Source organism: Momordica charantia, assembly GCF_013281855.1.
Source record: "Momordica charantia cultivar OHB3-1 chromosome 6 unlocalized genomic scaffold, Mcharantia_2.0 BLBB01000006.1, whole genome shotgun sequence".
In the NCBI taxonomy this organism is placed as follows: domain Eukaryota; kingdom Viridiplantae; phylum Streptophyta; class Magnoliopsida; order Cucurbitales; family Cucurbitaceae; genus Momordica; species Momordica charantia.
In genome coordinates this window covers 3,280,669-3,304,834 of record NW_028275164.1, presented here as the reverse complement: position 1 = coordinate 3,304,834, position 24,166 = coordinate 3,280,669, and the positions used below count along the sequence as shown (strand labels likewise).

The window sequence follows — 24,166 nt, the reverse complement described above, 5'->3', positions numbered from 1 at the left end:
GAAAAGAGAGACAATCTAGCCTTCTATAGTTCCATACTTTCTGCTGTCAAAATCATATCCCAAATCCACCAGACTATTTTTCTCAAGGTAGGAATGGATTGGAAATAAACGATATTGTTAGAGTATGTTGCTAGCTACCGGTGTTCATTCAAACTTCAGCAATGAAAACAAATACAGAACTGTAAAAGATCTTGAACTATTCCAATTCCATTTCTCTACTCCTCACCAACAAAAAGCAATTTCCATTTACCCACTTTTCTCTTAAGTGATCTTCTCAAAGGGACAAAATAGACAAAAGAGCCAGCAGAAGAAGACGGTAAATGGCTCACACACCATATTTAGTCCTTCATTCGCAACATATTAGATATTACTATTACAATGCTTCAAAAAAGTAGAGAATGGGACTCAAATTTAATCTGAATGACTTGATTTTTGTAAGAGATATGGAGTTACGGACACTTGAATACTATCAAGCAGTTCTCACCATATCAAGTTTCGTGTTCTGTATCCTCTGTAAGGTTCTGCATATCACATCTGCTCTTGATCTCATCCAATTTTCCGTCTTTTGGAAGCTAACCGAGGCCTCAACTACAGAGAGAGAGAGAGGGAGGGAGGAAGAGAGAAGAATTAACATTATCAGAACCAAACATATGAAAGTTGGGAAAAAATGTGTATGGAACTTCCAGAATTAAAAAAAAAAAAAACTATTAGGAATATTAGAAGGGAAATATTAGGATATTAGAAGCCATATTAGTCTTTAACCAAGGAATGAATAGAGTAGGTTGGAATGGTATTAGTCGGATAGATTTTAGGAAATGGTTTTGGAAGAGAACTAAGCTTCTTGAATGTTTAGTATCCTTGTAATTTTCTTTGAAGTACATATTTTCACTCCTATTTTTTATTGATTTCTAATCCCTGGTTCAGGTTTCTATCAAAAAATTACTCAGGGAAGAGATGAGATGGATGCCGATAGCCAAGGTGGACCAGATGAATGTAGGAGGCTCCAACACCACTTTTTTGGATACGTAACAAATATATTAACAAAGCAAAAGCAAAGACAAGACAGCCTCTGGGTAGGGGGATGAAAGAGCCCCCTCCCAACAGAAACTAATACATTAGTGCTTTCCAATCCGGCATAATCGAGGAGAAGCTATAATGGTGTCTAAGGCACCAAAGAGATGTTGTAAGCTGCATGCCGGGGAAAAGAAGATTTTCAACATTATTGACATTCTAAGACTTAGTGAAGCAACAATAGCATTTCAAAGTAACATGAGTAAAAGCTCTATTCCCAACATCAATTGTACTCCAGAGAAGCTGAAATGATAAGCTTCCTTTCCTTCATGTAAGATTGGTGAATGGTCTTAAGTACCTTGGACCATACCTTTACTTCTTCCCATTTGGTTAGGGGTGAGCAGTTCCCCTAGCAAGGAGCAATTCAAGCTGAATTGAACAATTGGAGGAAAGTATTCTTATTCAAGGGAAGGAGACTTGTGCTAATCCAAAGGGAGATAAAGGATCTTTTAAAAGCCCTTCCAACTAACTACAGAACTAGAAAATTAGTTAGAAATTCTCTATGGGGAGTCTTGAGGGAGATAAAGGATCTGATTTGATCCATTGACATCTCTGTATCTCAGCCGTTACAGAAAATGATCTAGGTTAAGGTGAGTGTACCTTTTAAATTAAGGAACATGACATTAGTTAGAAAGTGATGAGAGAGTAAAGATTTTTTTTTCTCAAGATCCAAATCTATAATTTCTACCCACCTACAATCGCCAGCAAGGCACTAGTTTTACTAATTTGGTTCTTGGACGAAGTGTACGAAAGACTAAAGGTATTTTCATGTTTTCACAAGAAAAAAAAAAGAACAATACAAGGGTTAACTGAAAAATTACCTACGGTAAAAGCACAAGAAGAAAAACTAGTGTAAAGACTTGTACGTGAGAGAAATGACAATACCATCTCAATGTACTTCAACTGCTTTAAAACTTGGTCTGTTTCCAATTCCTGCAATTTTGTATAAGGAATTGCTTTAATAATGCTTATTGCGACCTACTATGATTAAAAATTTTTGGGATTCAATCCAAATAATATAAAGCACATGAGAGAAAAGTTATTCATTTACATGCATTACCTAGTTTTTCACACAAGTGCATTAAAATTCTGTCTTTATGTGCATTTCAAGATTTCTTGTCTTTGCAATAATGCAAAATTTGGAGAATTTCTATAAAAGAAGAACTTTTAATTACAAGTGGCAATTCTGCAGTACAGAATCAACGTAAGGATGCAGAGAGGGGATGAGGCTATTTTGATAAATAAAATGCGGAAGACAAATAATCTTTTAGGATTAAATAGATGATGAATGGGGCTAAGTGCTCTACAAAATCATGGAAAATGATGAAACACACGTGTGTGTGCTTGTTTTTATAGAGATATAGAGTAAAATAACCGACACAGTTGTGAAAGAGAGGAGAGCATTTCCCCCAAGTGATAACCAAAAAACACTATGGATGCAAAAGTGAGATGAAGAGAGCGCTCCTTAGCTTGAAAAATCCTTTGGTTTCTTTATATCCATATATTCCATAGTAAAGCCCAAATAAAATGTAACCAGATGCATTTTTTCTCTGAAAGGATGACTGATGAGGGTAGATGCTAACAAAAGAGGTATATCAGTAGGGAGAGCGACCGACCAGCCAAATAGGGACAAAATTTTGGTCCAGAGGCTTGTGGAGATCTCACCAGAGGCAAAAACATGGCCAATAGATTCACTGAAAGCTCCTCCTTTCAGTGCAGTCTCCTTTGAATATTTTCTAAATTTTTATCTTGCTCTTGCTTTATCTTGGTGTAAATGCTCCCCCAACTATAGTTTAAATGATCTTTTGACTAATTGGAGGACTTTTTGTAATCAGTTTAGTTTGTCAATGATGCTGTTTTTTTTTTTTTTTTTTTTTTTGCATAATTTCATGCAACTAATTTCACCCTACTATCTTTGTATTTGATTGTCAGGTAATTTTTTTAATATACTATGTATATGACCACTTCAGAGTTAACAATGGGGAATCTTAGAACCTTGTGGGTTGAGAAGATAACGAAAGAATCCTTGGATGCCCCTTCCATAGGCAGCTCAAGATGTTAGGTGCCCCAATGCCGCACTATAGACATATGAACGAGCATTCAAGATTTCACAATGGCCTCTTGAAAATAATGCACAATCCTAAAATATTGTTGTGTCTGAAGAATAATTGTGTACACAAGATAAAAAGGAAGAGAGACCCAGTATTGATGTCATTTCACCTGAGGTACAGCACAATCAGCATGTGTTGGATCCCATAGGATAGAGCAGAAGCACTCCCAGTCATCAGTTTGGACTTCAAAAAGTGGAGCCCTACGACACCAAGATTAAAATGAAAAATAAGTTGACTCGAGTTTTGGCATGTTCAAAAAATTAACAAAAAGATTCAAAATCATGAACAACAATCAAGATAACGAAAAAAAACGACGACAACAACAGCAACAAACAAAGTAGATCAGGATTTCATCCCCTAACTCGGAAGCTCGGAATATTATGATGACAATAACTGAAGAAACATGAATATAAAGTTTACTTCCTGGTTAAAATTTAAAGAAATCAATTTAAACAATCATGTATGCGAAAAACACGCAATAACCTATACAACCAAAACAAGCGAACATGTTAATGTAATGGCAATTGAAATCACACAGAACAAATTTTAAGTTCGGAAACATAAATGAGATATTAATTAGAGAGAGAGAGAGATTGAGAGAACAGCATATGATATATCATAATCCTTACCTGCGCCACTTGCCACATATGATTCCATTGATGACTTGTTGACATTGAAGCCAATTTCCAATAGCGCTCAATCTACAGGGCTTATTGGTACTCTGCTCCTATAATTTTGTTGGTTGGAAAGTAGAAAACCACGTCACTATTTTTTCATTTACCTTTGCTACTAAATGAAAATTAACACAAGACAAATTGATGCCTTACATGCATTTGAAAAGATTCTGAAGGATCCACCTCCAGTGGTTCACCAATGGCATCAGTATCACTACACCAGCCAAAAAGAAATATATGCTTTAAGGAACAAGAAGAAATGTGACCTGGAATTGAAGGATAAATTCTGCATCCTAACGTTACACACTTTTCCTTATCATATCAAGTAAAGGTTTACTGTAAGCAATGTTTTTTTTCCGTTTGCTTCTCTTAGAGATAACCATGAGGGTTCATGATAGCTTATGCCATTATGCACCTCAACAGATCTCACATTACTCACTTTCCATCTAGTAACTGATATAGGAGTAAAATACACCAAAAAAGAGGCATCTTGGTCAGTTAACCATAGACTTAAACCACCTCAAAAACATGTAGTTTTACAACTGTTTACTATAACTACAAATGGCATAAGCAATGAAACTAAGTCTTGTTCCAACAAGACCTTCAGCAACTGCATGTGCAAAAAGAAAATAACAAAAACCTATACTTCTTCAGCCTAGCTTGGACGCAAGAAAATTTACACCAAAAAGGTATGAAATAAAAGATAAACACAATCTCTGGAGGAGCCTAGATGCACCACTTCACTGTCAAGGTTAGTTTGGTTCTTCAAGCACGGCCTCTACAATACTAAAATTCCAGAAATCCCACAGTAAACACCAACTTTGCAGCTGCAGGATAAACTTTTTTCCTGAACAATCAAATATGTTGCAGCCATATAAACTTGAACAAACTCATTAAAGAGATCTTTTTTCTTGAACTTTAGTACTCCTTTACGATAATCAACGGTATATATTATTGGAAACAAACTAACATCGATAAATGCATACAGCAATAGGTATAAAGATAAGATATTTTCCACCTAGTAACGAAACAAAATAAAATACTAGAAAAGGAAAAGAAAAACACTGTAAATTCCCTTGGTTCTCAATTTCTAAATGCAAACAGTATGGGGAAACTCTTTCCTTTTCAAAATAGGGAAAGGAAATAGAATAAGATTTTGGAATGACCTTTTGGCTCTTGCCTTGCCCACGTGCATTAAACCAAGCCTCAATAGAATTTCCCTACCAAAAAAGAAGACTATTTATGATGTTCAGGACCTATGCTTGCTTGTTTGGAATCTGTAATTAAGAAGGAATTTGGAAGATGAGAAGTTTGAAGAATGGATGGTGCTTATTAGCAGAATGAATGATTTCTCCCGAAAACTAGAGGAGAATAGGCTACTGTGGGCAAAACACTCCAGTAGCATATTCAAGGTCAGATCAACAACGTCAGCTCCTTTTAGCTCTGCAGCCAAGTTGGGGGGACAACTGTCCAAGCAGCTTTGGAAGAAAAAAATTCCTAAAAGGAAAGTTCTTTTTGTAGACCCATCATACCAAAGCATCAATACCCAATACAAGCTACAAAAGAAGAACCCACACCACATGCCCCATCCTCAAGCCTGTCCAAATTGCCTTGGAAGTGATGAGACCAGAGTTTACAGACCATCTTTTCATTTGCTGTTTTCTTGGTGACTGTGTGTGGGTTCCGCTAGGTAACTTGTTTAACTTGAGCCGGTGCTTCCACAAGGATATCAAAACTGTTTTTCCTGAAATTATCTCAGATTAGTGGTTAAGAAGAAAGGCTAAGACCCTTTGGTTGACTGCATGAGAACAATTTTTTTTTGGGTAACTTGGCTAGAAAGAAACAACTGAGCTTTTAACAACAGACAAAAATTTTAGAGAAATTGAAATAATGTCCAGCATATAGCATAATAAGAGGGGGATAAGGAATTAGCCAAAGGAGACCTATTTTTGCTTAAGAGACTAGAGAGTATTCCACTGAGAAAGAAGGGAGAAGGGAATATCTCTAAGAATCAGGCTGGCCATTCAAAAGAGTTGGTAATGTGAATCCAAAACTAGTATACCAAAGGACAATGGATGAAAAGCTCACTCACACTGTCCCCCCTCAACTTACCCTAGCCTCAGGCCGTTTGCTCTACAAACGTAAGCTCCAAGGCTTCACACCAACTTGGCTGCAGAGCAATAACGTAACGTAAGCTCTACTAAATGAATTCTTTATGATAGATGGGCTTGAGGATGGGTTGAAAGAAGGATGGAGGTTGAAAGAAAGTGAAAGAATTCTTTATGATAGATGGGTTGGAAGGGCAGGGGCCGATAAGGCGCCCCCCCTAAACTTACCCTAGCCTCGGGCCGTTTGCTAGGAGAAAGAACAATATTGGGATTTTTTTTTCTTTGGATTTAGTCATGCATATGAATGCCACGCAATAGGAACCCCTAATATTATTATTATTTTTTTTTTTTGATATTTGTGAGTGTCTGAGTCAGTTTGAGCGCACCTCGACTAATTTCATGAGACAACCGCCGACTCTACATAGGAGTTCCTAAATGAATTCTTTCACTTTCTTTCAACCTCCATCCTTCCAACCCATCTGCACAAGCCAGCATTTAACATTGTAAATCCTATCCTAGAAGCTCCCTGGGATGGAGGCTTCTTGACTAAGACATTGGAAGAGCAATTAAACATTAAAAATCCCACATCCATCACTCAACCTCTTCCATCTATCATCATTGTGTTTGACAGCAAAGCCTGTGAGAGAATCCAGGAGGGTGATCCAACCTTACATCTCCAAATCATAGAGGTTTCTTAAAATTAAGGTATAGGGAATGTAACTCAAAGACCATTACTCACAATAAAGCTAATTCTAGAAGTCGATACATCTTCAACTTTAAGAAAATCTCTCCAAGGCCCTCTCGACTTCATGGAGATATTAGGGAGAGACCGCAAACCACCTTTGAGGACACCATACTTGACAGCCCCCACCTTCTTCCAAAGATCCTCCTTTGCTGTGGTAAATCTCCAAAGCCATTAAGAGGGGAGGGATATGTTTAATTAACAATAATACTCAAGCTTCCTTGTTTCCTCTCCAAAGAAAGGTCCTTCACCTTTCTTTCTATATCATCAATGCCACCTTCCTTGGGATCCAAAAATATGGACATGAAGTGTGAGGGTATAGAAAGACTTGGGATAGTGTTAATCAGCCCCCTTTGATAAGAGAAAAAATTCCCACTTCCCCAACTTCATTAATATCCTTTCCTGAATAATGTTCCAAAAATATACCTTTTTAAGGATTCCACCAGGCATTTCCCAAGTAAGACAAAGGAGGACATTAGCACTTCATCCTAAGCTCCTACAACCTCCCCCAATGTTCCATCTCTCAAAATTTGTCGTCAAACCCAACATTGTCTCAAATAATTTTAAAACTACAAACAAATTGCCAATATTGGAATCAACATTTTTACAGAAAAGTGAAGTATCATCTCCAAGTTGTAAGTGGAATATAGGGTTTTCTCTTTCCCAACATGTAATCCTTCAATTAACCACCAAACAAACCATGGCCAATTAAACTACTTAAGACATCACAAAGACATGATCTATGTATCTCAAACCTTTTGTTGCACTCGCATCTATTCTTCCTCTCGGCCTCCCACTAACAAAAATAAAGAAATGCATCCCTTCATCCATATTCCGTTGTATACCTTTTCCATTCACTTTCCAAGGTGGAATGGGCTTTAGAAGGTGAGAAACGTTTTACTACCAAATCCACTTTTCTTAAGTTGTCCGAAGTAACCCCAAAGCTCAAAGCTCCCTTTCTAACTAACATTTGGAAGTTTAACTGTCCAAAAAAGGTGAAAATCTTCTTATGGAGTGTGGCATATAGAAGTATCAACACTCAGGATAAGCTTCAGAAAAATTTACAGAATTGGATGATTTCTCCTTCGGGGTGCTCTCTCTATCTTAGGGATGGGGTATCAATTGACCATCTTTTCCTTCATTGCACCTTTGCAGCAAGAGGTTAGTCCTTTTTGATGATGGAATGTGGCTTAGCTAGTTGTTTGCCTCGTTTGATAGATGACTGCCTTCTAGAAATCATCCAAGGTGGTTCTTTGAAAGGAAGAGCGAAATTTATGTGGAATTGTGCTAGTCGAGCGCTAATATGGGGTATTTGGAAGGAAAGGAATCAAAGAGTTTTCAACAAGTCCATCCCTTTTAATAATTTTTGTGAAAACGTACAAATTACAACGACCTCTTGGTGCTTACTAATAGGAGATTCTTTTGTAATTACAATATAGTCTTACTCTCTCGTGATTGGAAAGCTGGGGGGCGCCTTATCGGCCCCTGCCCTTAGGTTGTTGCTCCTTCGTTACCCTTTTTGAATGAAGCTTGTTGTTTCTTATAAGAAAAAAACCTTTTCCATTCATAGCTGCAAACAAAAATTTCCCATAAATCTACCATATGTTTTCTTAAACCTCTTTTTAATAACAAACAACTATTTCATTTAGATATGACATACTTAGAAACCCACCTTCTTTCTAGATCTATAATTCTCCACCATTTCAATCACATGGGTTGGCTTAATGGTCATGAGAGGTAATGAAAAGGTAAAAGTACTTTGAGGGAATGGTTTCATACATGGTGGTTACCGACCAAGAATATTAAAGTTCTATGAGTTCTTCAACAACCAAATATAGTAGAGTTGGATGGATTGCCCGTGAGAATAGTCAATATGGGCATAAATTGACCTAGATACAAACGATATTAAAAAAAAAAAGATTAATCTTCTTTGAGAGAAATGAAAGAATAAACAAGAGTAATACTAAGAAATGAAAGCCTAAGATAAAAAGGGCAAGAAAACAAAAGGCTAATAAACTACAAAAATTACATGCAAGGCCTCCAACTCATAAGAATAAGAGATAAATGGTAATCACTAAAATCTTTAATTACAGAGACCCAAAGATACGTATTGGATCTAGCCAAGACCCAAACCTCACTCCAAGAACTCTCCATACTTCTAAAAACTCTCTTATTTCTCTTGAGCCAAATATCTGTAAGACCACAAAAAGGGCCTATAATTTTGTGTCCTTTCATGAAATCATTCTGATTCATAGATATTGTCATGGGACACAAGCAATAACTACTTTACCTTTCAACTAATACTTTTGATATCATTTTAGGGACCATATTATTTTTCACTAGGGTAAATAAAATTTAGTTTAAAAACGAAAAACAAAAATCATCCGTTCTCCTAGAATTCTTTCCTAACTAAGCCACCGATTTCACATTTGCATGAAGATGAAATATATAGTTAAAGAAAATAACATACTCGTTAATTGGGCCAGACCAATCCGGAACTTCTGCTTGGAAACCTTTGCCAATCCGAACACCAGTTGTATATGGTTCCGTGTCCTTTAACATTAACGCTATAGAATTTGATTCACCCTTGGAGGATCCACTTCTACTCGAAATGTTTGCCAATTTATTCGTAATTGTTTCCTTCAACATTTTATGTTTCTTCTTCAAACATGAATTGCAATACCACTCATCATTTGACACTTTCTTCATCCGATGATTGCAACAAGAGATGTGAAATGCATCTTCACAATGATCACAAATTAACATCTTCAAGACCGATTCTGAAGAGCCACAAATTTTACACGACCGAAAACAATTACTGTCGCTTTGAAAATTACTTTCTTCCTTAGGAGCATGAGCCATACACGACAAGAGCCCATTGCTTCTAAGGATAGAGATGCATAGATCTCTTCCTGATATATCCTCGATCATATCCTCCATAACTTGAATACTAGAAGAGGAGCACTCGCCTGTGTCATCCACTTCAACCTTCAAGGAAGTTGAAACAAGTTCCATATTTGACTTTGATGATGAGCAGCTATCATTAATGCTGTCAACCTCCAAATTTTTCTGCAGGTTATTATTAAGTGTTTCGTCAGAACCATGTCCTTCCCCAATGGTACATCCATTGACAGATTCCAGTTCTGAAACATGAGTTTTTCCATCGTAAACAGGAGGAAGAGGGACAATATTTCCAACAATATCACTCTCCTGGACATGTTGAGAGGCTGCAGCTTGCTCGTTTTCTTCTCCCAAATCACCATCACAACTAATAAAAGAAATACAATCTGTTCCATTAGCAGACAACCTGGAATCAGAATTGCCTCGCAGTTTCTTTCTCCTATATACTACAATAGAATTCGAACCTTCAGGCATCGTACTAACAGTTGATATCTGGGAAACAGCCCTTGGGCAATTTAAGCAATGCGAGCCATCATTGTTCTTCTTTTCCTGAATGATTGGTCCAGCTTTTCTGCAGCCACCATGAGAGAATTCATCACAATGGGGGCACATCTGTGAATTTCAAGAGCAAGCACAACATAAGGATAAGATATTATGTAGAACTAAAAGAAGATTTGCTTGAGCTCTGGAGCATATCTGATTATTTAACTAGCATCAGTATATTCTCTCGGACAGGCAAAAGACAACATGACTCTCTTAAGAAATTGAACTGCGGATCACATGTAAATTTGTAATCCATCAGCAGGGTCTCAAAGACTTCTTTTAGTTTTGTTTAAAAAGAAAAAAAAAACGAATAATAACTCCATTACCGTGTCAATCTTCCTTCTGAGTGGAAGTCCTACAAACAGCCATAGCCAATGACACGATGGCAAATCAAGAAAACACGGACAAAGTCTCACCTTGGAACTCAGCAAAATCTATCAATTCGGTCACCATCCTTCCCAAGTGCAAAGCATTTAACCCTAAAATTTCATACTAATCAAATAATAACCGGCCATCCAACTTCACATTATCGAGCAACTTGGAAAACATATATTATGCAGATTTATACCATCCTCCCATAGAACCTTTAAGTTTAAATCTTAACCCATGTAAGGAAAAAGTATACTGCGGCATATAATTCTCAAGTTTCCGTCGAGTACCACAACCACACAAGAAAATCTATCATGACAGGGCATTTTATTACAATCTCTCTTAAGTTGGTCATTTATATACTCCAAGACTGCTAGATAATATATTCAAGAACCTGAACAAACGAAATTTCAACACAAGTAACCTGAAATCGAAGGGGGCAAAAAAAGTTGAACACCATCATGCTAAGTATTCTTCCCGATTCCTAAGGTAGAGAAAGAAAGATTACACTAACCAGAAGAAGCGTAGAATCTGCTAGTTCTTCTGAATGATCAACCCAGTTGTGAAAAAAGCTTCTCTGCTGCTCCTTATCACTCAGAATCTCAGATTCATCTATTTCAAAATTTTACGTTTCTTTCTCCCTTTTCTTTTATATTTCAGAAAAGACAACGTCCGTGTCTTTGCACACAATTTGATTCATTGGGGGTTCCCTGACGATCACTTCAAAAGAAACAACGTTTCATTTTTCATTTGTAGAACACCCAATTTTCATATTACACTAGTTTTCGTTTGCAAATATAAAAGTGTTACAAGAAAAAGATTAAAGGACCAAAAATTGTTGATGATTCCGAATAGGTCTGTTGACAGCTATATCTTCTTGGGTTTTTGTACGGGTGGACAAAGCCAAAGAAAAATTGAAAAAGGACCTAATGAAAACTAAGTTATCTCTCCAACTCAAATTGTATTTGTGATGTTATATTCTAAGAAAAATATATATGAATTCAACTATTGAATCAATTCAAAATTATTGTCAAAAAAGTTAAATGGTTGAGAAAAAAAAAGTTATTTTGATTGAATTAGAAAAATCTATTCCATTCAGAGTTTTGGTACTTACCGGTATATTTTAGATCAGTTCAAACCATGATATTGATATGTTTTTTATTAAAAGATCTTTTTCAATTTCTTTTGAGAAAATGTTTCATTGTCGTTAACAATGGAGCGTAAAAATGATACTCAATTTCATCAATAAATTGACATCCATGAAAAACTTTCACATACGCATGTTGTCTCGTATAAATGACATTTCTCCATAATGCTAACTCATTCGAAAAACTTTCCTTAGAATTGTTGCACATCAAAATAACCATTTCAAACATTACAAGAGACATATCTTCTCTCGAGGTATACTATATTAGAATTTAGACTAGAATCGAAATTTTGGCTTTAAGCTCTATAATCAAAATGAATGTCATTTGATCATCAAATCTATTATTAACATTGAAGCAACTCCAACCTTTAACAAATTGTTTAGATGAACTAATCTTCAAGCAATTCCATATACAATTTTGTTTCCAATATTCACTCTCAAAACAATGGCACTTGTATATCAACCAATGTTCACATAGTAATGACAACCTTGTTTGTGTTCCATTCAATATAACAAATAAAAGGATATGAAAAATAAAAATGTAAACAAATCTTCCAAATGGAAGAAAATGAAACAGAGTCCCCAACTAGCAAGATGCAAGTTCCCACGCCACTCGAGCATTTTGTGTGCAGCAGCCCAAAAAAGGCAACACTTCCATCAACTTTCATCTAGAACGGCTTCATTCTATTTGTCTTTCATTTGAGTTTCGCAACGCCATAATTCAGCATAAATGAAACAAATTCAAATTCAAATAGTGACTTAAGACGAGACATATCTAATTCTCTGCCATATTTGAATCAAATCAAATCATATTGTAGTGGAGCTTTTCTTCTAGCCTTTTCTTTCTCTTCAATCTTCTTTTCCTCGCACATCATCTCTGGTTTTCAATCACAACTCTCCCTCTACCAATTTGATTTTCCAGCAAAATCTATTTGTAGACAACATTTGGATCGAGGAATAGTTTTTGGTTAAGGCTGAAATTTGAGTCAAATAGATGAAAAGAATTTAATTACAATGTGATAGAACATTTGAATCAATATGAACATATAGGAGTCGTTCAGGTAGCAGTTCCAATGCCAAGTGTGCAGAAATATCCTACTCTCAAAACATAAAGCAATGACCTTCAGGTTGGTATCGTCAAGCTCGAAACTGATATTGTTTGAGACAAGAATTAAGTGTGGATTGAATTTCATCTGAACCCCTTTTCCAGTTCCAAAAGCTCTTATCGTTGTTAGTGCCGGTTTTGACAGGAATGGTATCGTAACCAAAAGTAAACTCATCAACAGTCTCTCATTGACCAGCTTGATGGTGAACTAGTGGCCTGTGAGGTTTTGGAGCTGCAACAGAACATCACCACAACCAATCAAACCTCTAAAACGTAATACATCTTTTCATAGTCTTTTGATCCAAAAAGACCAAGAATCAACAAATAGATTATACCAACAAAATAAGCTGGTCTCTTTGGAAGATTCAATGTGCAATACACGAGTGAATCGTGCAGATCAGATTATCAAAATAATTTTGCATACCATTAGGATTCCCCTGTTCGTAAAAACTTCGAAAAAGAGCCACTGCTTCTGACGCCATTGTTCCTGCAGTGCATTTGAACCCCCTTCCTTGCCGATTGCCACTATTATAACAAATTAAAGAGATTTAGGGAGTAACAAAGAAAAGGTAATACAGAGATGAATAAAGAAAAAGGTTTGACAGAATGTGAAAGGACTCAGCTTCATCACATATTCAAATTATCGTCCCTCCAGAAAATCTAAACTTCCAACCTAGTGTAGCATATTATTTATATTACGTCATAGCATCCTGAACATATGAACTTACCTTTTCTTCATGCAGAAGGATAGTACAGAACGTAGGTCCTCTTAATACTCAAGTGTTATTATTATCATGGTAAAGTGGTAAAAGGCACAAGTTGCTACCTCTGAGGCATGGTGAAAGGGAGGCAAATGTGAGGTGGGTATTCGACAAAGGTAAAAGGTCAGTTCCTTCTGTTGTGGATTGATCGTAGCGGGGAAGCCTACATTGAAGAATGCTACTTTATATTCATTACCTTGAGGACTAGGTGATATTTCAGCATCAAGCATTGTTAGGAATGGGGATTCAGTAAGTAAATGGATTACTTAGTAAGTATATGAGCTAGTAATATAGGATGGTTTAATTTGCCAGAGTTGTTAGAGGGAATAAGCGCCTGATGATAACAAGGGAAAAAGCTTGTAACATACCAGACTTGTATTAAGGAGATTTCGTTAATTTGTGCAGTTATGTGTGTAACTAGCCACTATTTTCACTTCCATGACGTTTTGAGAAATTTATTTGGGCCCCATTTGATAACTAAATTTAATTTGGGATCGGGACCCTTAATTTAGCCTAGGGAGAGTATTTCCAATTTTTACCCATTTTTACCTAAGGCCATACCTTTTTTAACCCATTTCATAGATGGCATGGACAAAAGGTGGGGGAGAAAAGCCAAGCCCCAGATTAAAGAAAATTAAAAATTAAAAAAGAAAACCTCTTCCAATTGGTGTATATAGATCAACTAGATTTATAGCAATTGAATGGTGAGTATAATTTACACCATGTGAGAGCTAAACAAGAAGTGTCATCTATGAATTTGTCCATATAAGTTTCCTCGTCCATAAAAATACTATTGTTACGCTCCAACCAACCATAATCTAGAAAGTTGGAGGGAGCCAAAAAATCCTTCTGGCCTTGTTGAAGGGGTTGCCAATGAGGAATGATTCCAGAAAACCAACAATGGGTTTCGGGGGGTTACCCAAGGCCAGACTAGTTTTGATTGATTAAGCTAAAAGGTAATTTGGTAAGTAGATGCTTTCAGCAAACAGACTGAATTTTTTCTTGCTCCCCTGAGTCTTTCAGCAAGTTTCCTTTAGAAACAATATGAATTTGATGTTTCACACTTGAAGACAGGCCGTGGGCACGAGCAAGAAAGGCTCACACAAACATGGAGAGCTAAGCTTGCTTGATCAAGGGAGACACTCTTGTCTCCAGCTTTCCAACTTTCTTTCCTACTCTGAATTAATTTTCATACTCTGAATTAATTTTCAAGTAATAACCGCAATGTCAATCATTATTTCTGATCTTTTCTTTTCTTTTCTTTTCTTGTTTTTTTTTTCTTTGATAACCGGGGGACGGAGCTTTGCTCCTCTATACCCAAGAGTATCTGCACCCGTCCCAAGGTCTGAACCCGGGAGACATCAAGGATTTTGGTATTAAGCTTACTGAAAGGTTCGAACTTGAGACCTCTGAGCCAATATGACCAAGAGACCTCAAGTCTTTGTCAATTGGGTTGCCGTTTGGGGGCTTATTATTCTTGATATTTAGAGTCTTCTAATTTTTAGGGGGTAGCTTACTAGCAGACTAAATTAAATGATGATTTCTTACCTGTAGCATGACAACGGTTGAGATACAGTTCTTCTTACAGATAAGATCGGAGTGACACATATCTAGGGGAAAAATTATTCTCTCAATACTTAGATCCCTCACCAAAAGTGTACCTTTCTTTATACAATGTATCTTACATAACCATGTAAGTACTCACAGAATTCTCATGCTTACATCAGAAACTTTTTAGTTACATAGGGTCCCACGCTTAACAACCTACTCTTTTGTCTCATTCACTTTCTCCCTCTTCCCAACAATACACGTTAATACAAGGGATTTATCATGCTGCTAGTACACTTGTTAGCCTAATTTTCTTTTGATATCCATGAGTGTCCGGACCAGCTTACGCCCACCTCAACTAATCTTCACGGGGCAACCACCTGACCCTAGAGGCTACAACATTTGTTAGCAAAATTAAATCATTTTTTTGTCATCAATGCATTTTGGTCACCATTCCAGACTTTTGAGAGTTTCATGCGTTTGTTACGTGCCTGGTATGTTTTTATTTTATTTTTATTTTTTAACTATGGAACTCATGGACGACAATGCAAAAAACCGGGAACTCCAAAGATGGCAGGATCATAATGCTTAAAATTGCTACAGCCAAAGATGAGGATTTATCATGATGTCAAGAAATGTTATTCAAATAAATATAGGATTCAGTGGGTTAAGGTTAATTAACAGCATGACATGACATTCATGAACTCTTGATAGATCAAGATGACGAGATTGTTACACTAGCGGACCAGTCAATCCAATTCATTAAATACTTAAAATGTGTAAATGTGGGTCAAATATTCCTCAGAAATTTGATAACTGTTGTTCAATGCTACATTTCTGGGTTTCTATTTCTTTTCTACAGTCTGTTCCTCTTTTCTTTTTTCTTTTAGAAAAGAGAAACTTTAACTGAGAAAACTCAAGAAAGTACAACCAACTAATCCCCCAGAATGGAGGCAACAGAGCGCAAAATAAGACAAAAGAAACTCCATAAATCAAAATAAACCTTCCAATTTCTAATTATCATGGAAAGTCTTCAATTAAAAAAGTGATCTGCACTCCACCAAGAAGCCAAGTATTGTATACCATTTTTTTTTTTTTGGGACAAGATACAAACTTCTCAATGATCTGCACTCAACCAAGAAGCCAAGTGTTGTATAATATTGACAAAAGAATCAATTGAACCAATCTTTTCTTAAAAAATTTTATAGTTCCTCTCTTTCCAAATACTCCAAAAGTAGCGCCTAAAGCACACAGCCAAAGAATCTTGGGTCTCTTATTGAAACACAACCCCTGCAGCCCCTCCAAAAGCCAGTCTTCTACCCTGTCTAGGAGGTATAAAGACAGCCCCAACTCATCCAAAGACAGCCCCAACTCATCCAGAATGAACACCAGCCAGTGTAGGCAAAAGGTAGGGGTGACCACCAAGAAGTCGGTTTTTGTCGGTCAAAGCTTAACGATTTTGGATGGCTCTTCAACACCGACCGCCTAATTGCACCGATGGTCGGTCAGTTTTGGCCGAAACCGACCAAGATAAATAAAAATGGAGGGAGAGGGAGGGAGAAGATAGAGTCATGCTGGAGGAGAAGAACTTAGAGAGGGAGGGAGAAGAGAAAGAATCAGGAAGTGAGGAAAAAAAAAACCAAAATGCACCTCTTGGAAGCGACCGCTGGTATTCCAAAGCAGTATTGCAATCTGCATGTGTTTTTCTTTTTAATTTTTTTAAATAAGTACATGTCGGCCGGTTTGGTCCGTTTTTTATCCTTCGACCAAACCAACCGACCAATTTTTAATTTTGTTGTAGGAAAAACCAACCCCGATCGAACCAAGTCGGCCGGCTTTGGTCAATTTGATCAAAATTTTTAGGAAGTTTTTGCTCGCACCTAGCAAAAAGGGCATTGGAGGAGAACATGGTCTAGGGACTCCTCGTGATTGAAACAAAGGCTACAAATGGAGGGGGAGAGACTTCAAGTGGGAAACCTTCTCCGATGCCTATCTGCCGTATTTAAACACCTATGGATGATGGACGACAAGAATATTTTGACCTTTTCTGGAATGTAAGGCTTCTAAATCAAGTTAACCCACCGAAAATTAGAATCTACACTCAGCTTGGTGAGCAGCTGTAAAAAGGCAGACTTAGAGGAGAAAGCACCCCCAGGATCCTAAGTTCCAAACAGTCTGGACTTCCCTTTCTTCAAGCTGGACATTCTCCAAAAGAGCAATGAGAATCATCCAACTTTCTTCCTTTCTATCAAAAAGTCCTCTTCTGAAAACCAAGTCCCAAATTTGACTGTCGGGAACCCAACAAGAAGTAATAGAATCCTCTCTTTTCGAAGAAATAGCAAAGAGATCAGGGAATTTGGTGGCCAAAAGGAGTTGATCTGCCCAGCATCCTCCCAGAAGAGAATCCAAGTGCTACTGCCAGTGGAAAATTTAGTGAAAGAGAAGATGCAATTGCTAAACTTAGAAATTTCCGTTTATAGCCTACTCTTCCCTTTGCGCCTTCTGCTTTTAGCCTTCCAACCACTGGGGTCACACCGGTAGAGCGCCGTAACTACTCTTTTTCAGAACGCTTCTTCTCTTAGATGAAATGCCACAATCATTTCATAAAGAGAGCTTTTTCCTTAGTTTAAGGAAACCAACTCCAAGGCCCCCATAATTGGTTGGCAGGGAGATGGTTCTCCATCTCACTAAATGGCTCCCCAGTTCGTAAACTCCCACTACAGATGTGTTACTCTTTTATTTTTCCTTTTCCTTTTATTTTTTGGATAAGAAACATCAAAAAGGTGTATAGATAGAGGGAAGAATCCCAAAGAGTGACAGCCTAAAGGCAGAGGGTAGAGAGAACCCTCCCCAAAGAACTAAATCAAGGCTTTCCAATCATGTAGGATGAGTTGGAGGCTATAATTACAAAAAATCTTCTTGTGGGAAGAAATCCACCACGAAGCAACATGCTTAATATTCACACAAAAAGAATCCACCAATTTCGAAATATTCTAAAAAATCCAGCTATTCCTCTCTTTCCATAAAAGCCAAAGAAGTGCTCGGGCAGCACACTTCCATAAAACACCAGCTTTTCCTTTGAGGTTAGATCCCCCAAAACCCTCAGAGATAAAGCCTTCTATTCTCCTAGGAAGACAGAAAGAAAGATCCAGTTGAGAAGCAATAAAAGACCAAGCTTTTGTAGCATAGGAACAGTGAAGGAAAAAGATGGTACACCACTTCTTCCTCCCTTAAACACATACTACAGACCGAAGGAGAGAGAATGCCTTTGCAACTTGTCTGCTGTGTTGAGGCCTCTGTAATACAGGTTCCAAAGGAAAAACTTAACTTTCTTTGGAACTTTGAAATGCCAAATTTCCAAATCTGATTTGCCATGGTCGAACTTAAGATAGGGGAAGGAGAACTCAGGGCCAAAAACTTGGAGTGGGTTCTTGTACAGGCACTTCTTTTTTGTTGGCTTACTAGTTAAATTTAATTTTTTTTATTACCCTTAAAGTTTTTTCTTTCTTAGATGTAAACAGGAAACAATAGAAGTTACTGAATTCTTGCATGGTGGGTGTATTTTTATCCCACCGTGGCTTGAAAGTACGAAAGCGACATAAAAATATAATTTATTTTGGAAAAAATGAACAACTAACTGCAGCAATGTGTCGAAGAAGACCAAAAAGTTTGTCACCCAAAACTAAAAATCTGATAACGGTGGATAAAGAAATAAACCTTGTATGTGCCTCGCAGCTACCCAAGTGAAGTGACAATATAGATCCACATCCACCAAATTTATCATTTGCACAACCATAATATACTTCCTTTATACCTAAAACAGGAGATCCAATTGAAATGAATCAATCATATTGACATCCAGTGAAGTTAGTGAAAGGTAAGTATGACATTTTGGACAAACAGTTACCTCTGCATTAAGAACAAGGGAAACAAAACAAAAGACAAAGAAAACATACCAAGTATTGATAGGGCTGAAGCGCACATAATGCACGGTTCACAGGTAACATAAAGCTTGCACTTCGAGAACTTGTCGGCAACTTCTGAGGTTGAAAGCCCATCCCTCTTCCATGCCTCAATCAAAATGTCAATAGCTTCCATCTCCGCATGTCGGGTAGCCTAAGAAAATATGAAAATTAAGTGCAAAATAAAACTTATAAACATTATAAGCAAAAACAAGGTATAAGTACTTCACAATACAATCTTAAGGAAAGTTAGGGGTAATGGACTATTTCGTGCACCCTTCATTTGAATCTAAATTACACACGCAGGGTTAGATATTATAATTCTACTATTTCTTAATGGGATAATATAAATGTCTCAGCTAGCTTATGCGAACCTGATCCCACAAGATATCTACTTGAGCATATAGCATTAGAAAACTTGTAGGAATTTCAGTGTGGAGAGGGAGAGATCTTGCTTGTTGCATCACCAATTCGTGGATGATACCACTTTCTTTTACTTGGATAAGGAAAGCTCTTTCATTATCTCCTTTCAATCTATGCCGGGTCTTAAGATGAATAGAGGAAAAGTCTCGACCTTAGGTATCACTTGTGAGCCTTCTAAGCTGAGTTATTGGGCTTCCCTAGTAGGCTGTGACATGTACCAGTTGCCGTGTTCTTATCTTAGTCTCTCCTTGGGTAGCGTCTTTCTTCTTGGAAAAAGTCTTTCTTTTCTAAATGAGGGACACTCAATCTAATTAAGTTTGTTTTAAGAGGAATTCCGATCTATGTCCTTTCCTATTCAAAATCTTAGGGTCAAAGAGCGATAGCATGGAGAAGATCATGAGGGATTTCCCGGGGTGGATGAAGGGGGTCTCATTTAGTTAGATGGGAGATCATTTCGAGGCTTTTGGGGTTGGGGATCTGGGTATTGGTAATCTGAGACATCGCAATGAGACGTTGTTGGCAATTCTTTCAAGAACCTAATGCCTTGTGGCATAGGATTGTTGTTAGCAAATATAGGTCGTACCCTTTCGAAAGCTCTATTTCCTCTGTTTTCCCCTTCTTTTCCTCTGTTCTTGAAATTTCATTAGAGTTGGATCAAATACTTACTTTTGGGAGGATTAATGGTTGGGTGACAAACCTTTTTGAGTTTTATATCTTCGATTGTACCATCTTTCTAACATGAGGCTTCATTCTATGGCCTTCATTTTGTCTTCTTGGGTAATTCTCGTTCCATTTCTACAGGACTTTGTTGGTTTTTCACGGATTGAGAGGCATTAGCGACCACAGATTTTATCTTGCTTCTGGGTGATGTTTGTCTTTATCAAGGGAGGAAGGACTTTTGAGTTTGGTCTCCTAATCTGTTGAAGGGCTTTTCTTGTAGTTCTTTCTTCCATCTTTTAAGTGCTCCATTGCTTCACCTAGATGCCCATGTCTTTGCCTCGCTCTAAAGGGTCAAATTTCCAAAGAAGATTAAGTTCTTTGTCTAGCAAAAGACAAATATTACATGGGAAAATTAATACATCGCATTCAGAGTCGCTCTTCCCTCTTGCTAGGGCCACAGTGGTGTATTTTTCACAGACATGCTTATGAGGACCCGAACCACATCCTTTGGAGGTGCCAGTTTCTGGAGTGTTAGAGTCATTAGAGTTTTTGAAGAGAAATAGAGATTGCAGGGCAATGATAGATGATATTTTGTTGTATCCTTTTTCGAGATAAGGGCAAAACTCTTTGGTAGTGTTGTTTTTTTGTCATTCTATAGGTATATGGATTGAGAGAAATAATATAATTTTTTTAGGGATTAAGTGGTCACATGAGACTACCTGGAAACTTGTAGGATTTAATACTTCTTTGTGAACTTATATTACAACGGAGTTATGTAACTATCGATTAGGTGCTCTTCTTTTGGATTGGAGCTCCTTTTTATAGGCTTGGCTTCCTTTTGTTGGGATGTTTTTTTATATGCCATGTACATTCTTTCATTTATCTTAATGAAAGCTCAATTTCTTATTATTAAAAAAAAAACCACAAAAAGGGAAGAACAGTGCCTTAACTTGGCACCAATCACTAAATAAACACAGACTCGAAAAATAAAGGAATGAAGAGGCAGAGAGAGGAGCTACTGTTGGATTACATTTCGGGTCTCAGTGGTGCGATTTCTTCCTGTGGCAATGACCATCCCATCTTCAACAATCACACAGCTGAACAACATAGATAACATTAACCTCATAACAACACTTTCATAGATAATTATAATGAATTTTGGGCATAACTACACAAACGAAATAATAAAGAATTTAATTAATGACAATATTTTCAACTTAATTTTAACCATTGGGTCAAGGCAAAAATAGTAAATTAATTTCACAACACAACATATCTTGCCAACTAACCCTGGGCATTGCAAATAGCTGTTGGTTAACAGATCCATGGACTAAATCAAGTGGTCCAAATTCCAGAGAGGCCAAAATACTGTAATTTAAAGAATGCAAAAAGCAGCTTTGGAATAATATGTTTATAGTGGTTTGCATTCAGCTTTGGATTAAAAGGTTTTTAGTGGTCTTGCAGGAAGCATGACTAGATACCGTGAGCATCCATATATATAAATCAATAGGAGATTTTTCTGTAACTACTTTGGTTTAGCTGTCTCGTGTACATTTCATTTATTTCAATGAAAATTTTTCTTATTATTAAACACACATACATATAATATATATATATATGTATGAACATACACAAACACATGCATGATGCAAACATATACTTGTGCCTCTGAGAGAAATATATACATTTTTTTACAAATACAATCCATTTACTTTACATTGTGGGAATCCAAGATAGCTTGCATACATTTTAATTAATCTCAATAAACACCCATCAAACCCAACAACATTTTATTGCTCGAAAATTCATAGGATTTTAATATCATAGGTAGGTGGTTGCCATGGAGTTTGAACCATAAACGTAAAGTCCCTCCCAATTTTAACTTGCCCCTTGACCACTAGACTGAACTAGGGTGGTTAGTTATCATATAAACATAACTTCAGTCACTCACAATAAAACTTCAGAACTCAATAGAAAAGAATTTTAGGAAAATATGCATAGAAACACGCAACAAGTTAGGCACTTACTTAAATACATGAATGAGATGAAACTACACTTAAAAAATATGTGGTATCAACATAGTTCTCTATCTACATTGCAAAAATCTCAAGATCAACTCAACCATATTTAAGCATGTCAATCAATGGAATGACAAAAACTAAAGGCCAAAAGGTAAATAGGAAGGGAACCTTTTGGAAAAAGGGACCTTGTTCCAAAAAACATCTTCAATCAGAATATTAAATGTTCTCATGCTTCAAGGGATATAACCGATTGATTACTTCTCAAAAACCCATTTGGTAGCATTGAAATCCCCACCGAAGCACCAACAAACAACAATTGTGCAACTCCTACCAAAAATTGATTTTGCCAAGGTGACAAGCAGGACCATATACCTCATGCATCTAAAATAAAGTAGTATTTTCAAAGAAGGTATTCATAGGAAGAGGGGAAAATAAAAGCCCACTCAAAACTTCAACCACAAATAACACTCCCATGCCATATAGCAAGAATGCCTCCAGTCCACCTAATGAAATAGCAACCTAAGTTTCTCAAACTTCAAATGAATTTAATTAAGAATTAATCCACCATTGACAGTTAAGGCTTTGACAAAAAGACTACGTTTGGGCCAATACTGCAATTTCCAGCTTTCACCTTCTTCTTTTCATGGTAGAACCAAAGCCCCTAACATCCCAAGTCCAAATTTAAACAACAATCTGGAGGGCCTTCTACAAATTGAGAGCTAGGAGTACGCTCCTGATTTACATAAAACAATCTCCAAACGACACACTGTAAAATGTATAACACATACGTGTTTGCCTTAAAGACAGAAACAAATATTCATTTCATAAATAAATGTAGTTATTCTGAAGCAAGAGTTCTTGCTTACATCGAGAATAGTAATAAGAAATAGACAGTGGCTTACCCCACAGGCACTTCAAGACTGTTCAATGCGAGTTTGGCCTGCCAGGACATGGAAACGTATTAAGTAGAGATAAATAAATTTGACACCATTAAGACAGACACGTAAGATTTGATAAGAATCTAATGGGTCTGGAAGAAGCTTTCAGTTGAAACACGCAGTCCTATTCAAAAACCGACTGCCCCGCAGAACACTCTCCAGTTCCAATCATTGAACTACGCATACTTTGAGTGGATAAGTTATTTCGACATAGTATGAGACTAAACTAACCAATCTTCCCTCCAAGAAAGCCATTCACCTGCTGAATTGCAAGCTCCATAAACCCAAGAGTGTCGGAAGGGCAATCCTGCCTTGAAGAATCCATCTTAACTAAGACACGATAATATCGATTGTGAGCATATAAAAATGAAGGAATAGAAGAATCCCCCGAAGCAAGATCGCCAGTTTAACAAAACAAACTGCGACAAGCTGGAGAAAAAAGTGCGCAATACAGACGAACGGGAGAGATGATTAGGGTAATTACGCAGATTTTCAGGTACAGAGAGAGAAGCAAAGAACTGAGAAGTGGTCTTCGACGTCCACGTTAATGAGGCGCGAAGAGGGGAAGCATGAAGCAAGCGGCAAGGATATAATTGGAAGAACCGACAATTCCTTGGCTCCCAGTAAGTAATTCGATTTTAAAGACAATATAAGATTTTCTGGCGATGTCAATTGTCAATCAAAATTTTGATATCTCACTTTCATAAATCATAACAAATATTACGGATAAAATATATCGATGTCAACATATATTGTTTGAAAAGTTATATAAAGATTAAAATTAAAGATTCATGAGAAAGCTGATCTGTTTTGATCTAGGAAAAAGCCCAGTCAGCCACCAACTCGGTGCAGGTCACGTGACCTATAGCTCGGCCTTCACTTTTTGAGACTTCATCTACCCACATCTCTATGTGCCCGCAGCAATCAAGAGGACTACAGGTGCTCCTCCTCCACTAAAAGCTTTGAAGCCTCTGGTTTGAGCTCTTCTCGGGAAAGAGTCTAAGCTGCCCACCCATTTCTTCTTCAATTTCACAAAGAAGATATTTAAACTAACATCTAAGTCTTTCACCTTTTTTCTATTA

General features: G+C 37.1%; 2 protein-coding genes across 6 annotated transcripts; both read right to left on the bottom strand.

Moving 5' to 3' along the window:
• Positions 1-176: 176 nt before the first annotated feature.
• Positions 177-11,388, bottom strand: LOC111007173 (RING/FYVE/PHD zinc finger superfamily protein). The gene is given in 9 exon segments (XM_088124905.1): positions 177-557; positions 559-588; positions 1,957-2,004; positions 3,292-3,382; positions 3,812-3,909; positions 4,010-4,070; positions 9,177-9,993; positions 10,072-10,219; positions 11,034-11,388. Coding segments are annotated over 8 exon segments (1,362 nt in total). The 5' UTR covers positions 11,034-11,388; the 3' UTR covers positions 177-488.
• Positions 11,389-12,096: 708 nt separating this feature from the next.
• Positions 12,097-24,057, bottom strand: EMB2191 (Cytidine/deoxycytidylate deaminase family protein). 5 transcript variants are annotated; one of them, XR_015791632.1, is made up of 9 exons: positions 23,569-24,055; positions 23,344-23,414; positions 23,049-23,086; positions 21,156-21,222; positions 19,037-19,196; positions 18,798-18,894; positions 13,196-13,296; positions 12,788-13,003; positions 12,097-12,640 (listed from the first exon to the last, which is right to left on the bottom strand). XR_015791632.1 is itself a non-coding variant. In XM_088125483.1 (8 exons), the coding sequence occupies exons 2-8, from the start codon at positions 23,337-23,339 to the stop codon at positions 12,957-12,959; spliced, it is 534 nt and encodes a 177-aa protein (XP_087981609.1). In that variant the 5' UTR covers positions 23,340-23,414; positions 23,569-24,057; the 3' UTR covers positions 12,097-12,956. The 5 variants fall into 5 exon arrangements, 4 of the variants coding, with proteins under 4 accessions (XP_087981609.1, XP_022135334.1, XP_087981608.1 ...); XM_088125483.1 differs by having other exon boundaries at positions 12,097-13,003; positions 23,316-23,414; positions 23,569-24,057; XM_022279642.2 differs by having other exon boundaries at positions 12,097-13,003.
• Positions 24,058-24,166: the final 109 nt, after the last annotated feature.

Bases quoted from the DNA above. Each gene is read 5' to 3' on its own strand.
- EMB2191 (XM_022279642.2), bottom strand. From the start codon at position 23,409: ATGGATTCTTCAAGGCAGGATTGCCCTTCCGACACTCTTGGGTTTATG. The intron at 23,087-23,343 runs GTGAATGGCTTT...ATGTCCTGGCAG, and splicing joins TGGAGCTTGCAATTCAGCAG to GCCAAACTCGCATTGAACAG. The intron at 19,197-21,155 runs GTAATCCAACAG...ATATTTTCTTAG, and splicing joins GCACCACTGAGACCCGAAAT to GCTACCCGACATGCGGAGAT.